At 22.3% G+C, this 16,766-nt stretch overlaps 7 protein-coding genes across 7 annotated transcripts; 2 read left to right on the top strand and 5 right to left on the bottom strand.

Annotated features, from left to right (window-relative positions):
- Positions 1-2,182: 2,182 nt before the first annotated feature.
- On the bottom strand, positions 2,183-3,934 carry SRAE_2000217400 (Protein kinase domain and Serine/threonine-/dual specificity protein kinase, catalytic domain and Protein kinase-like domain-containing protein; the record flags this gene model as incomplete). Its single annotated transcript, XM_024653213.1, has 1 exon — positions 2,183-3,934. One exon carries the CDS (start codon positions 3,932-3,934, stop codon positions 2,183-2,185), a length of 1,752 nt encoding a protein of 583 aa, XP_024506712.1.
- A 994-nt stretch (positions 3,935-4,928) lies between these two features.
- Positions 4,929-5,969, bottom strand: SRAE_2000217300 (AT25266p; the record flags this gene model as incomplete). Its single annotated transcript, XM_024653212.1, has 2 exons — positions 4,929-5,676; positions 5,725-5,969. The coding sequence occupies 2 exons, from the start codon at positions 5,967-5,969 to the stop codon at positions 4,929-4,931; spliced, it is 993 nt and encodes a 330-aa protein (XP_024506711.1).
- A 243-nt stretch (positions 5,970-6,212) lies between these two features.
- On the bottom strand, positions 6,213-7,687 carry SRAE_2000217200 (Hypothetical protein; the record flags this gene model as incomplete). The annotated part of the gene is made up of 2 exons (XM_024653211.1): positions 6,213-7,413; positions 7,461-7,687. 2 exons carry the CDS (start codon positions 7,685-7,687, stop codon positions 6,213-6,215), a joined length of 1,428 nt encoding a protein of 475 aa, XP_024506710.1.
- A 1,668-nt stretch (positions 7,688-9,355) lies between these two features.
- SRAE_2000217100 (Hypothetical protein) lies at positions 9,356-10,830 on the top strand (the record flags this gene model as incomplete). Its single annotated transcript, XM_024653210.1, has 4 exons — positions 9,356-9,687; positions 9,739-9,820; positions 9,879-10,558; positions 10,611-10,830. 4 exons carry the CDS (start codon positions 9,356-9,358, stop codon positions 10,828-10,830), a joined length of 1,314 nt encoding a protein of 437 aa, XP_024506709.1.
- Positions 10,831-11,344: 514 nt separating this feature from the next.
- SRAE_2000217000 (Aldo/keto reductase subgroup family and NADP-dependent oxidoreductase domain-containing protein) lies at positions 11,345-12,976 on the bottom strand (the record flags this gene model as incomplete). The annotated part of the gene is made up of 4 exons (XM_024653209.1): positions 11,345-11,868; positions 11,909-12,002; positions 12,094-12,742; positions 12,783-12,976. 4 exons carry the CDS (start codon positions 12,974-12,976, stop codon positions 11,345-11,347), a joined length of 1,461 nt encoding a protein of 486 aa, XP_024506708.1.
- A 143-nt stretch (positions 12,977-13,119) lies between these two features.
- Positions 13,120-14,240, top strand: SRAE_2000216900 (Dimethyladenosine transferase 1, mitochondrial; the record flags this gene model as incomplete). The annotated part of the gene is made up of 2 exons (XM_024653208.1): positions 13,120-13,380; positions 13,425-14,240. 2 exons carry the CDS (start codon positions 13,120-13,122, stop codon positions 14,238-14,240), a joined length of 1,077 nt encoding a protein of 358 aa, XP_024506707.1.
- Positions 14,241-14,322: 82 nt separating this feature from the next.
- Positions 14,323-15,957, bottom strand: SRAE_2000216800 (Pre-mRNA 3'-end-processing factor FIP1; the record flags this gene model as incomplete). Its single annotated transcript, XM_024653206.1, has 4 exons — positions 14,323-15,263; positions 15,312-15,410; positions 15,453-15,825; positions 15,865-15,957. 4 exons carry the CDS (start codon positions 15,955-15,957, stop codon positions 14,323-14,325), a joined length of 1,506 nt encoding a protein of 501 aa, XP_024506706.1.
- Positions 15,958-16,766: the final 809 nt, after the last annotated feature.

Genomic DNA, 16,766 nt, shown 5'->3' with positions numbered 1-16,766 from the left:
AATATATAAAAAAAGAATACTAAAACATCAACAATAAAATTAAAAAAAATTAATCTGAAAAAAAAAATATACATTATAACATCAAATGATAAGTAACCATAGAACATTTATAAAAAAAAAATTTACATGTTTAGTAACAAATTTAACAAAAATGATAACTTTATCATTTACACTTTAATTTAATATATTGTTTACATTATTTTTTTATAACATGATAGATTATATTGAAACAATTACTTATTTCTAATAATAATTGTATATTACATTTTATAAAACTAAAATATAAACTATTGACTTTTAATAGAAATATATGTAATAAAATTTATGATAAAATATTTTAAAGATATTTTAAAAATAAACATGCATAATATAACAAAAAAATAAAGATAAAAATTGTGGTTTTATAGTATACATTTTTTTTTAGAATAACAAAAAATAAAAATATTAAACCAAAAATATTAAAACTAAAGTATAATGATATAGTAAATGCACATATTTTATCAGGTCCGCGTCGTTTATAACATAGATAACACTTGCAAGAAGTAATCAATAAAAAAAAAAGTAATATTCATTCATTTAGTTAATATATTTTATTTTTTTAATTTATAAAAATTATCAATAGAAAACTAATTAAAAATATTTATTATAAATATAGATAAAAAAAAAGATTAATATAATATATTCTAAAAAATATAATTTATGGAGGATAAAAAAATATTTTTTTTTTATTAATCTTAAAATTGTTTTGATAAAAATACTATAAATTTCAAAATATTTATTTAAAAAAAAATAAAGTAAAGAAAATTATGTAAATAGGATATTAAATTTTTTATGGAAAGCAAGTATATTTAATATACAGAAATTTGAATTTTAATAGATTAGCGTGTTTTTCATAAGAACATTTCTCTAATACCAGTCACCAGACCTGGTATTAAAAATGTACCTTTCAAAATATTTTTCTATTTAATGCACAATTAAAAGTTTTTTTTTTTATATAACTTTTGTAATAAATATTTTTATAGATTACAGTTTAAATAAAAAAGTTATTTTTACTGAAACAATTTACTTTCTTTTGTTGATTACTTGTTTTAATGTTATTTGTGTTATAAACGGTGTGGGGTGATAAATTGTGTATAGATTGGTTGATTAATATAAAATATCAATGGCTAGGACACAAAGTATTCTTCTTGAAATTTAAAAACATTCAGTAGAAGTATATATTTTATAAATAAATTAATGTTAATAAATGTTAAAAAATTTTTTAATATTCAAATTTATGCAATCTTCAACTTTTTAAACTTAATATAAAAAAGTTAAATTTGTAGATTAAATTAAAAAATTATATTTTATGTGTATTGAAAATTTTAACAAAAATTAGAAAAAGTATTTTTAATAATGTTAAATAGTAAAAAAATGTTAAGTTTACAAATAAATTAGACATATTTCGGAAAATTTATAGTTACAATACATTTTCAAACAGATAAAGCAAAAGAAAAGAATATATTAAGATATTAAATACAAATATTCAAAATTAAAATTTGCAAGTATTTCATGTTATTTCATTAGATAAAGCTTCAAATACAAAAGAACAGAGATTAACAAAACTTATCAAATGAGAATTAATGAATTATTTAAATATCTTATGATTAATATAAATAGGTAATTTAATTAATATACTAAGAGAAAAAGTTTTATTTATATTAAATATTCAAATAAAAGAGTAACAAATATTTAATTTTACAACACTTTTATATTCATAAAATATATTTTTTTAATAATGTGAATATTTACTTTACTCATATATCAGGGATAATATATATAGTGGAGTAAATTTTTTTTTAATATCATTAAAAATAAATAAAATTTATCCTTCCGTGTAATCATATGCATATTAATCTCTAAAAATGATAAACAAAACGTAATCATTTATCATAAAAAAATTTTTTTTTTTAATTTTATAATGACAATGAAAGTAATACAAATGAAGAGAAAATTTTAGATCATAGAAGATTAATATTTAATTTATGATTCATATTAAAATTATAATTAATAAATTTTATATTATTATTGTATATTTTAATAGGTCAGTTAGATTTTACAAGTATGATTAGATGAGTGCAATTTCATGGTTGCTTAATTATTTTAATTTTTATATAAATTATTCAATTTTTTGTATTTTAAATTATTTGTCATCGTCATTATTTTTTTCAATCATAATTATTGGATTTTTTTCTTTTTGTATTCTTTCTTCAATAATTTCATTTGTCTTAATTTTGTCATTACACTTTTCTAACATATTATCCTTAAAACGTCTTTGAATTTTTACCATTATATTTGGATCATAATCAACAGCTGGTAATTTTTTAAAATGTCTTCGACGTTTAACATGCTTTTTTTGTGGTAATACATCTAAAACTTTATGAACATTTTCATTTTTATGACTATTTTTACTTTTAGTTGTTGATTTATTTTGATTTTGTTTTAAAATAATACCTTTTTCAATACTATTTTGTGATTTATTTTTTCTCCTTTCAATACTGTTTGTTGATTTTTTATTTATAGCATCTTTTTGAATTTCTCCATGAACATTTTCTTTTTTCTTAGCATAACGAATTTTGATACAATTACCAACCTGATCTTTTGCCACTTTTTTTTTCTTGTTTAACTTTAATTCAGTACTCGTATTTTTTTGAATATTTTTTTTATCTCTATTTTCATTTATTGAATCATCCTCTTGAGTTATTTCTAATTCACATTCTTTATAATTTATTTTATCTTGTAATTGCCCAATCAATACATTATTTATTCTTAATGTTTTTAAATTTTCACCTATTGAATCAGATTTTGTTTCTTTACTTAATAAATCAAGTTTTTGTTGCATATTTTCTAAAATTGGTGATATTTTTAGTTGTGAATCACATGAAAGTTTTAATATTTCTTTAGTTTCTAATGGTAACAATTCCCATTGATATGGATCTGTTATTTTTACATTTTCATCTTTTATAATAGCTAGAAGGTGTGTAAAACAAAGTTCATAATCTGGATAATCATAAGTACCTAGTTTCATTATATGATCAATTATTATGTGACAATGTTTTGGAAGAGAATCACAATAAAGTTGATATGTTGCAGATTTTTTAAAATTTTCAATTTCTTGGTCATCTTGTTTTTCTCTCCATGGTAATTCATTATATAAATCTATACACATAAATAACCAACTCCACATATCATCACGTCTTGACAATTCAACTCTTGAATGTGCATATGGACTACAATGAGTTACTGTTCCAACATATTCAATTCCTTGTTTAGGAGCACTGTAAATTGGAATTTTAGGATTTGTACGTGATCCATATTTTCGTGATAAACCAAAATCTAAAAGATGTAAAATTTGACAACGAATTGAGTCATTCCTATGTCCAAGTGCAAAATTGGCTGGTTTAATATCTAAATGTATATATTTAATTTCATGGAGTGATTGTATTGCTAATAATGCCTGATACACAACACGAACCCATGTTCCAATTTCCATTTTTTCACCTGGAAGAAAAGCACAAATATCAAAAAGATTTGGTCCTAGTAATGTCATAATCATATAATCAAAATTACATCTCTCTCCAGTATTATATAAAGTTGTGAAATTTTTCATATTTCCCATTTTGGCAAGTTTTAATAAGATAGTACATTCCATTTTAAGAAAAGATGCACTACCTGGTGATTGTTTTTTTTCAAATTTAATTGCAGCATCATGAAAAGTTCCATCTTTTGTTTTTGTTGAACATCTATATACATAACCAAATGCACCTTTACCAATAACTTCATGAATACTCCAATTGTCTATAAATAATCCTTCTAAATTTTCAATATCTCCAAAATTATTTTCTAAATTTATGGGTGAACATATTAATGATTGTAATTGAGTTTTTTCAGTCATTTTATTTATTTTTGGTGATAATTATAATACAACAACTCTTGAAATATACTTTTATTATAATTAATATTAATTTTATCTTTGTTAATTTTAACAATATTTGTTTATTAAAATCTAAAGACAAAAAATCCTATTATATTTTGATGTTTTCTATGATAATATTCAAAAAAATAATCTTATTATGACACTAAAAAAGTTTAATAACAAAATTTTAGATATGGTTAGTAAAAAATTATTAATTTGTAAATTAATGTTTAAAGATTATAATTTTTTTTATTTTAAAATTTTATATGTTTTTTATTTAACTTTTTAATAATATGTTGTATAAATTTTTTTTTTTAAAATTTGAAAACAAGGGTACATTCATTCTATAGTTTTTTAATTAGGATAAATTTTGAATATAATAAAGAAATGTCGTCTTAAAAAGTTTTTCATTAATATAGTCACAATTCAAAAAGATGAGTTCATAATAACATGAAACTTTATGTCTTATGCTATTTTTCAAGTTTTTAAATTTTAAGATGTATTTCATGTTGAAAGTATTTTTAAATATTTAACAGTTTTCGATATATAATACTTAACACTTTTCCGCGACTAATCTTTTGTTATCATTTTAAAAATGGTTGCAAATATGAAAATGTTTTAAAAGTAGATTATAAATAAAATTCACAAAAAAATCGATTGCAGAAATCCACTTCTTTTTACTTTCATGTTGAAACAAAGTATAACAAAAAGTGGAAAATTTTCTAAAATATTCATTGTTCCTAACTTTTCAGTATCACATCTGAAACATGTTGTATAAAAATTAAACTATTTTCAATCAACTTATTTTTTAAATTTCATGTAAAAACATATTTTCTCCACAAAAATACTTCCACTATTTCATTGTTTTTTTTATTGTGAAGTATTTATATTATAGACAAAATTTATTAAATTTTCTAATTATACTTTTAATAATTTTTAAGATAAGATAATCTTATTATCTTTAAAAATTCAATTATAACATTTTATAAATATATTTATTATCACTTAACTGCCATTCACCATTATGAAATTTCATAAATTCACTTTCCATACACTCTTTATATCCTGCTCTTTCTTCTTCATTAATTTTAAGTAAGTCATTTAATAATGATGATGCTCTACCACTAGGAAAGTAACTATAAAAACGTACATCATCAATACCTAATCTCATCCTATCAACAGGATTCATTGGAAATTCACCAGTTAACATTACATATAAAACAACTCCAATTGAATACCAATCTCCAGCATAAGGACAATATGGTTTTTGTAACAAAACATTAATTGTAGTATAATTAGGACTACCACAAAAAGAAGTAGATTTATCAAAAAGTTTCATCTCTCTTGCAAAACCAAAATCAACTAACTTTAAATTTTTATTTTCATCAAATAAAATATTTAATGGTTTAATGTCACGATGTACGACTCCCCTTTGATGAAGGTAATTGACAGCTTCTATAAGTTGACGAAATATAATAGAACATACTTTTTCGGGAAGTCTTTTATTTCTATTAATAAGATCTTGTAATGTACCATTATTATAATATTCAGATATGATAACAATTTTTGAATCATTTGGTTGAGAGATATAAAGGCATTTAGCAAGATTTGGATGATTAGCAGATTTTGTAACAAATAATTCTCTTGGTAGAAATGTTTCACGACATGATTCAGGTATTTTATTTTTATGTATTATTTTAATAGCAACAGTTTTATTATATCTATAAATAAATAAAATTTTATTATTATTTAAGTATATAAAATTTTACCTTTTTGAAAATCCTTTATAAACAGTACTATGTCCAGTATGATATATGTATGGTACTTCTAATTCTGTCAATGCATTATCAATAATATCTCTGTATGTTAAATAAAATGATTTTGTTTCATTGGGAAATTTTTGTACAAAAAAACTTGATTGTTCATTAAAATTATTTATAATATTGTCATTATTTATAATTGTTTCTTTTGGATAGTCAAAAACAAATTCAGATTTAATTGTATCTTCATACATATTTTATAATCAGAAAAAAAAAATAATCACATAATACAAAAGAATGATTTATTGTGTTTCATTCATAAAAATTTAAATATTCATTATGTTAAATTGGTTCGTTAAATAAAAATTAGCATCTATTAAATAATTCTACATATATTAATAATAAAAAAATAAAAAAAAAAAGTAATAAGGAGATACACTGTAATAAGCTTTTTTAATAAATATATATAACAACTTTTTTTCTTCAAAATTATTATACTAAAGTTTAGTTGTTTCTATATAATTTTTTGAATTTAATTTATTAGTTCTGTCGATTAATTCACCACATCGTGGTAATCCATGTTTATTTCCATTAAATGTTACATTTTTAATTTTTTTATTTAATGTTTTATCTTTATCAAGTACTACTGTTCCATAAAAATTACTATTTCCTGGAGAATGTTTTTCAAAGTAATCCATAACCGTTATTCTTCTTAATTTTTTTGGAGATTTATTTGATTGTGAATTATAATTATTGTAAATTATTTGTTGACTTGAGTTACTTAAACCTGAAACTGTACTTGAAATATATCCTGAATCAACTAAATTATCATAACGTTCAAGTTTTTTAGGTTCTTTATTTTGAATAGTATTATAAGAGGAAAGAAGTGTTTCATAAATACTAAAAGGTGATTCTAAAGTATGAGATTTTTTAAAATTTTTAAATCCTTTTGTTACAATTGTATAGTAATCTTTTGATGCAGCATCACCATAAATTTTTGTATCAACAATTTGTGTACTTAATGCTTTACACCATTCTAATATTTCTTCATTTTTATTAACATCTACAATGACTTCCTTAACCATCTCATTTTTAGAAACAATTGCTGATAAAACAATAGAATCAGTTCTTCTATCTATATGTATTACAGTATCAGTATTAACAGGAATCTCAATTGTTCCATCTTTATGATGAAGTGGAGCTGTATTAAAAATAGTTAAATTACCACCTTTTAATATACAATAAACATTTCTTAAAGTTCTTTGTTGAAGGCAAAGTGTTATATTAGCAAAACCTTGTTTTATTGGAGTAAGTAAACTTTGAGGTTGAAGTATCATTGATAGTGATATTGTTCCAAATAAAGGTGGAAATATATCAGAATCAAGTGAAAAATTATCATTTCTTTTTAATCTATAAACTGTTTCTTTAATATGATTTACATTTTTTAATGTTAATTTTACTTTTGCCACATTTTGTAAAAGATCATTTTGATCTTCTGGATAATCATATATAAAATGAGGTGTTATTGTTCCATATTTAGAATTATAAGTAGCATTTTTATCAAAAGTACTTCCTCCAATACTTTTTGTAAGTGTTGAGGTTAATTTATCAAAAATATTACTTCCTTTTCCAATGGTAAAATCAGGACGAAGTGACAAAACTGATATGGTAATTGCAAAATTTGAAGGAACATTATTACTTAAAAAAAATGATTAAATAATTTTATAAAATTATTTTATACATACAAAATATATTCATCTGGAAATTCAATATTCATCATTTTGGCTGAAAGATTTTCCACAATTGGTGTTAGAAGTTCTTTATCTCCACATTTGATGGAAAGACGAAGACGAAATATTCTTTTGTCGGTTTTGTAATTCTTTCCATCTTTAGGGTATGAATCAACAAGTGGAATGTTAATATTTCTAAGTATTATTCTAGCATTACTTTCAGCATACGGTACTGCAACCATTAGAGCATGTTATAAGGTAATATTTGATGCAAAATTACCTAAAAAAATAAAGGATTATATTATAAATATTATATAAAACCAATAATTAGTTTTAAAATAAAATAGGTATCAACTTTTAAATGTTAATATTGAATTGTGTACTTTTTTTTTAAAAATATCAATTCAAAAAGTTTTGATAGATGTGATAAAAAATATTGATAGTTAGAATTAAAAATTTTAAATTTTAAACACAGTATGACTAATAAGTAATGATGACAGGTAAAATATATTTAAAAAGTGATTGCAAAATTGACGTAAAGTTAAAACAAATAAAGAAAGTTTTTTTTTTATTGAATAATATCAATAATTATACATGTAGGGTAAACTAAAATTATTAGTTTATAGAAAAAAATAAAATGAGCAAAAACTAAAAAGGGAAAAAAAAATTTACGTAAATATTAATTTTAACAAATAAATGTTAATCATTTTTTAAAGTAATTTAACATCTTAAATGTAAATAAGAATGTTTAATAAATAAATATTAAGTCATATGTTATGGAAAGGTAAAATTTTTAATTTAAAATACGTTGATAGGAAATAATAAAGTTTAAATCAAAAGGAAAATATATTGTAATTTATTTCAAAAGCTTTACTAGTTAAGCTATTTATTTGATTAAATTTAATTAAAATATATCACACTATATAAAATGACAATAAATATATAAACGATTGTAATTTAACATTTAAATGTACGATGCATGATTGTAATCTTCAAGTTAATTTGATAAGCAATATAATATGTTATTAATATTTATATAGAAGATAAAGGATAGTTAAAATTTATAACATTATAAAAGGAAAACTATATTTATATAGTAATATTAAAGTTTTTATACTCAATTTTAAAATAAAAAAAAAAAGATATCAAGTTTAATATGTATATAGTTAATAGTAAAAAAAAATTATAATTTTAACTGTTTTATGGTATAATGTAGTATAATAATAAAAAATAAACAAGATAATTATATTTTAAAATAAATTTTAATAATAAAAAAAAACTTACATATAATTCATTGAGATATATTTGATTTTTTTTTTTGTATTTTGATAAATCATATTTTTAGTCATTATAATTTAATTCCTTGTACTTTAAAAAAAACACATAAATAAAATATATAAATGTTCATATATATTATATTATATATATATATATGAAAATAAATAAATTTTAGTGAATGTTAGTTTAAAGATTAATGATATATCAATAATATAATATTCACAAAATGTGGAGTAAAAAATTTTTATCAATTAAACTAAAAATTGTCCCACTAAACAACTTCTTTATTGTTAGCCTGAATATAAAACAAACATGAGAAATGAAAATGATTGCAAATCAACATTTTTCTAAAACAATTCTTCTATCATATGATGTAAACTATTAGCAATTTTTTAAAGAAAGTATTTTAAATAAATGTCATTTTACTTATTGATAAGCAAAGGCATTTTATTATAAAGCACTTCTTAACTAAATTGTTAATAGAAGTTTGTTATTATAACACAATCACATACAACTGCCATCTTTCTTTCTATCCACTTATATTATAGTAATATTTTTGATTACATATAGTGAATATTTATATTATTTATAATATACCAATATTTTATCATATTTAATTATTATTTTTAGAAATGTATTCATATGGATCTCATAATATTCGAACACCTTCAACAGAATCAATTAATCTATTTTGGGATGATCAACTTAATCAACGATTATATATGATATTTTTATATTTTTCTAATTCATTATCACCTCAAGAATTTGACCTGGTTGCTATTGAAGATGAAAAAAATGATAAAAAATATGTTAATATAAAAGAGCCATTTTATGAAAAACATTATCATCAAATTTTTCAATATACTAATGTATCATTGCCACCTAATGTTGCTTATTTTCTTATTAATAGAATATTTCGTCTTATTAATCCAACAAAAGCTGAAAATATAGAATTTCCGGAAGAGTATGATCATGATAATATAATTACTTTTGATGTTTTTATATATTTAATTAGAATATTTTTTCATGATAGAATAAGTCTTGAACCAGCAGTAGATAAAGTTTATGAACGTTTTGTTATTCAAATAATTTTTAAAGTAAGATATATAATAATAATAATTTTTTAGTTATTTATTTATTTTTTTATTATTATAGGGATTTGTTTTATGTGAAAAAATTAAAGAAAGATATTCATGTATACCAATAAATTTATTTACATCTAATTCAAAAGTTTATTGGTGTACTATATTACCAGGTTCAATATTTTTATGGGAATTAACTAAAACACCATCTCCTTCAAAAAGACATTTTATTAATTTAACTAAAAATACAGATGTTCCGGAGACGTCTTTTTTTAAAAAAGATAGATTTGAATTTACCATAAAAATTCACATTCATTCATCATGTACCACCTATCATTTTGCCCATTTTGATGAGTTATGTTCAAAAAAAATAGTAGAATCTATTCGCCTTGCAGTACAATGTAACAATAGAGATGAATTGACAAAATTTGACATGAATCATGCTTCATTGACGGAATGTAAAAAACAAAAAAATAAATTAATGACATGGAAAACTGCTTTGGAATTGGAAAATGAAAGATTGACAAAAGTATTGTTAGAAGAAAAAGAAAAATTAAGAGATGAAGAGATTGTAAGGACTATGACAACGAGAATGTTATTTGATGAACAAGATAAAGTTAAACTTCTTAAGAAGGAAGTATTAGAGTTAAGAAAAATTATAGATAGTCAAAATTTAGATGATGAATATTTAAATAATAAACATTTTTCATTAAACAAAAAAAAGAAACGTTTTTTTAAAAGAAGATATAAAAAGTAATTGATTGTTTATTTGATAAAAAATATTTAACTTTTTTTTTAATTATAGAAAAAATTGTAATAATGCTAATAATAATCTTTCTTCATCACTTAATACATCTGACCTGGAGGATGAATTGGATGATATGATACTGGAAGTTCCCTGTAAAGAATTTTCAGGTGATTTTTTAATTGATGATAGTTTTCCAAATATTAACATTGGTTCACGTGTCAAAGAAAGTATGGCTTCAAGTTTAACTTCATCCTATATATCAAATTATTCATATTGAATAAATTAATGAATCTTTTATTTTATTTCTATACTATTAATAAATGTCATAATTTTAAAAATAGTATAAAAATATATTTTTATTATATTTTTAAATTGGTAAGACTTTAGTATTAATTTTAATAATATATTATTTCATAATTTAAGCATTTTTATTTTATTTTTTTTTACAATTATTTTAATTTTTATTTGATTATCTTTCAGATGTGTACTCATTAGAGTGAATAATTTTTTTATCAAAAAAAATTGTCTATTATTATGATACTTCTATGAATGTCAAGAAAATACTATTCTTTTAATACTATTCATTTCATATTTTTGTTTATATATCAAAAAATTTTATTTAATAAATAAAATTTACACCCATATAAATAGTTTCTTTCATATTGTTTTAAAAAAATTAAAAAAAAACAATAGTTAACAATCAATAGAAATATATACGTAACAATATCTATTATAAAATCTAAATTGATATATTTTTAATTTGTTCCTAATAAAAATACTATAAAAAAATATTAAACTAATAATATAGAAGCAAGGAGTGCTGTTGATGTAGCAAAAATAATAAAAAATTCTCCTTTTGATGGATAATCATTAATAGACAAATTTATTTCTTTATAAGAATCTTCATTTATTTTTTTCATATTTTCATTGACATCATTTATTATTTCTTTGAAAGCTTTTGAATCTTCTTCAAATTTAACTCTTATATCAGGAGTTCTAACAATATATTCTTGTTTCTTATTTATAAATCGAAGTGCCAAATCTGATTTAAATTTATCTTTTTCAGACAATTTTGTATTCTGAAGTTTTTCTTCAAGATAAACATCTGCCACCGAAAATGGTACTTGATAGACAATTGAAGAAACTTTGCCTTTCAATAAGTAATTATGAAGAAAATCATCAAATGGTATTGTATCCACTAAAGAATCAGTTTTTTGGTTCTCAAATCTTCTACGTAGATATAAGGCTCCATGTGTTAGTAAAAATACACTAGTTGCACTTATTGAGTATATAAATCTTTTGCCTTTACTAATTTCTACAAAATTAAAAAAAAAACAAATATAAAAGATTTTTACCTTTTTTACTTTTTTCCTTTATAGTTTCTGAGTAATATCTTTTACAATAAACTTTGTTTATATTTTTAGCTATCAATCGTAACATTAACTTAATCTAAAATAAAACTATTAAAAATTGGTAATTTAATATATGTATTGTAAAAAAAAATGTTAGAAAAGCGAAACAAATAAATCATTTAAATAACTTTAGATGGATCCCAACAAAATTTTTGTTGTTTTTCTTTAACTAGTGATTTTATCTCAGAATCTGTCAATTTTAAATTAATACTTTCAAAATTTTCAATGATATGACTAGGACATTTACTTCTTGGAAGAACACTGATTCCCTGTGATAAAGACCATGCTAAAAGAACTTGGCTAGTAGTTTTATTTTTTAATTTAGCAAAATTTTTAATTTGTTCATCTTCCATCAAAATATTTTTATTTGAGGCACTTCCAAAACTACTGTAAGCTTGAAAATGAATTTCTTTTTCTTTACAATAAGAAACTAAATCATATGTATAAAAATATGGATGATATTCACATTGATTAACTTCTGGTTTAACTTTACAATAAGATAACAATTCTTCTAAGTGAACAATATTGTAGTTGGATACTCCAATAGACCGTACTACATTTTGTCTGTAAAATTCTTCTAATTCTTGCCATGATTCTTTTCTGTTTTTAGAATTTTTAATACTATCTGAAGAGAGATTTGCAGTTCCTGGCCAATGTATTAAAACTAAATCTATATAATCTGTTTGTAATTTTTCAAGAGATTTTAAAATCGACTTCCGACATTTGTCTTTTCCTTGAAATTTTGGAGCAACTTTTGTTGTAATAAATATATCACTTCTTTAAATACAATTTAACTAATAATTTATTTTAAACGTACCTTTTTAAGTTATATTTTTGTAATAAAATTTTTAATGCATCTCCAATAGCTTTTTCATTACCATAACATTGAGCAGTATCTATAAAACGATAACCAGTTTGTAAAGCTACATCAAGACATTGATAAATATCTGAAGATTTTATTTGAAAAGTTCCAAATCCTATTAAAGGCATTCTATCATTAACATAACCCATTTTTTTCTCAAATAAAAATTACTTTTTGAACATAATAAAGAATGTGTGTTGATAATACCAATAAATTTCTTGTTGGGAAGAATCTTTATTTTAATTGTGATTTTAATTATTTAATTTTATTTATATATATTATTTCTAGAAAAATGTCTCGACTACCACCTTTACCATCATTAAAAAGTTTTGTTCATATGTATAGGCTACGTGCCAAAAAAATTCTTTCACAAAATTATTTAATGGATATGAATTTAACTAGAAAAATTGTTAATAAACTCGGTAATATAAATAATGCACATGTAATTGAAATTGGACCAGGGCCCGGTGGTATAACTAGAGCCATACTTGAAAAAGACATAAACAGTTTAGATGTTATTGAAATAGATTCAAGATTTATTCCACCTTTAGAAGTATGTTTTTATTATAAAATTATTTTATTATCATTGTTATTTAGCACTTAGCTCAAGCTTCAAATGATAAGTTAAAAATTCATAGAGAAGATATTCTTAAAACTAATATTGAAAATATATGGCAAGATTATTATACAGAAGCAAATTCATGGTTAGATGATTGTAATAATTTTTTTATTGTTGGAAATCTTCCTTTTAATATTGCAAGTCCATTAATTATTAAATTTTTAAAAGATATGTCTTATAGACGTGGGGCTATGGCATTTGGTAGAGTTCCTTTTATTTTAACATTTCAAAAAGAAGTTGGAAAAAGAATTTGTTCTCCAATTGATACTAATGAACGTTCAAGAATATCCATTACATCTCAATATATCTCACAACCAGAGTATCTTTTTGAAATTCCTGGAACATGTTTTGTACCAAAACCAGATGTTGACGTTGCTGTTGTTAAATTTACTCCTAGAATTGAACCATTAATTCCTTGTTCTTTTGAACTTGTAGAAAAAATTGCACGCCATGTATTTCATTACAGAAGAAAATATATTGAGAAATGTATTAAAACATTATATCCAAAAGAATTAGCTAATGATTTAACTGATAGTTTATTTAAAAAATGCAACATTGACAGAAGTAGTGTTTCATTTCAACTTGGAATTGCTGAATTTTCAAGGATATGTGAAGAATATGAAAAACAATGTTTACAAATTCCGGGGTTATTCCAATTTGACTATAGGAGTAACAATAAACCTTTAGCAGAATTAGAAAAATTAGAAGATAATACTCCACCACTGTTACATAATGAATACAAAGCTTTTCAAGAGGGTGTTACACTAAAGAACTCAAAAAACATCATTTTGTAAATATTTTAAAATGTTATTAAAAAATTTATTTAAAAAAAATAAAATACAAAAATTAACAAGTTTTTGAACAGTGTAAAAAGAATCACGTTGTTACTTCTCGTTTTTTTTTTCTTTTCGAATCTTCTTCACTATCTCTTCTATGACGTCTTCTTTTTCTTTCACGATCACCATCTTCTTCCTTGCGCCTCCTTTCACGATCTTTCTCACGTTCTTTATCACGATCCCGTGTTCTGTCCCGTTCACTATCTTTATGCTTATCACGGTCTTTTTCTCGATCACTACGCCTAGAAGATTCCCTGTGTTTATCACTCTTTCTTCTATCAGAATCATCGTCTCTTCCCCTATCTTTACGATCATACCGTTTACGAGAAGAACTCCTACTTCTAGATCTTCTGTTTCTTCTATCTCTTGAGTTATCTTCACTTGAATCTCTATGTGGACTCCTTGAATCATTTCCAATATCATTAAATCTACCTCTACTTGGATTAATAATATTACCAGTTGGTAAAGGATGTCTAATTAAGGGTTGTTTACCAGTATTACTACCAAAAGTAGGGGGCATAAAGTTATTAAACATAGGATTCTTTACAAAATTATTAGGAAACATATTAGGGAGATTCGGAGGTGGTCTCATAGGATTAAAGGAAAGATTATTACCCTGAATCATCATGTTTCCACCTTGTTGAGAAGGTAGCATATTACCATTTGTAGTTGAATTGTTATTTTGTTGAATATCATTTTCTAATTTAATTGAAGATGTTCCTTCTTCCTCATGTATTAAAGAATCACTAGAAACACTAGTGGAATCAAACATTGGAGGAGGCTTTGAAAAGTCCATACCAATAGGCATGTTTATAGGATTATTTTGTGTTTGTTCAACAGAATCCGAAGTATTGTTATCATTGCTATTTGTTTTTTTAGTCAAATCAGTTGTTATAATAATTCTATTGTTAGAATTTAATAATGGATTTGCATTATTATGTGGATTCTCAGCACCTACTAAGCTAACTAATTGTCTACCACCTGAAGTTGCATTAGAATTTGACGTAGATGAATTTCCATTTCCCGTACCATTCATCTGTGAAAAAAGTACCTGATTCACCTGAGCCTGATTGTTTCCATATTCTAATCGTAGTTTACGCTGTCTTTCACAATACAAATTCCATGTATCTTCAACAAAACCATAATTAAAATAATCTGAAAGATCAGTACCAGGTTTTCTCCATGGTTTATCTTCAATATTATTAAGATCAATATCATATATACTTTCACCATTAACTAAAGGTGCACCGTCTATATTAATTTTACCAACAACTCCTTTCCTACGAATGTCTGTTGGTTTAATATCTCCAATTTTTACAACGACACCATCATCTTCTGAATCAGAATCTGAACCATCACTATTTGTACTTTCTGCCTCTTGTTTAGTACCATCTTCAATATCTGTATCTTTTTTAGTTGCTGTATCCATTTCAGAATCACGTACTGATTGTACACTTGTAGGCCTTGATATACCTTCATCAAAATTATCGTCATCGTCGTCTTCAGCTTCATTTTGTAAAGCATTATTGTTTATAAAACTTTCCTATATATAAAAAAATAAAGAATAATACTAATAAGTTACCTGCTCTTCATCCATTGGATATTCATCCTGAAAAGGATTTAATGAGTCATCTTCCGGAAGACCATCATATGATTCATATGATCCTTCATCCATTGAGCAATATATATTCTCTATTTATATCTCGCACACTAGCAGACAACTAACAAATACAAAAATAGATATATATAAAGCAATTTAATATCTTCAACACTTTACCAATTAGTTTCTTTTAAAGACATCTTGTTCTTAAAATTGGAGTTTTGCCAATATTTATATATATTAGATATTATAAGTTATAAATAATAATAAAAAATTTCATGACTATTCAATTTTTTGTACAATCATAATTTTTATTAAATGTTTCTTTTATTTTTAATGTATTTAATTTTATTTGTAATTTATATATATATATTTAAAAAAAAAATAATTTTTAAAATCACAAAAAAATTTTTTTTATATAATACTTTTAAATATGAAATTAATTAGTATAGCTATAAAAAATATTGTTTTATAACTAAAAGATAATTTTTCATGAGTCAATAAAAATAAACAAGATTGAAAAACAAAATATATCCTGAAGAAAATCAGCAACATTTTTGAAAATTGAGGTAATTGAATTTAAACAACATGAAATTACAGAAGAAAAATTTCAGATTAGTATATAAAAATTTGATAAAGAGATCTTAACTTTGAAATCATTTATAAGAAAAAAAAAAGTAAAAAAAATGTTTATAAAAATTTTAAAATAATGATAGGTGCAATTACCAAATTTGGTACATAATGTGATAAATTTTTTATATTATTTTTAAAAAATAAGATTAAAAATCCTTGAAATTACAAGATAAGAAATCTTTTTGTAAACAAAAATTTGAAAACTATATATAATAAAATAATATATAATTATTTTTTTCTTAAACAAAATG

The sequence above is a fragment of the Strongyloides ratti genome (assembly GCF_001040885.1).
Source record: "Strongyloides ratti genome assembly S_ratti_ED321, chromosome : 2".
NCBI classification, from domain to species: Eukaryota; Metazoa; Nematoda; class Chromadorea; order Rhabditida; family Strongyloididae; genus Strongyloides; species Strongyloides ratti.
Note: the sequence above shows the minus strand (reverse complement) of the source record. Positions and strands in the feature narration are given on the sequence as shown.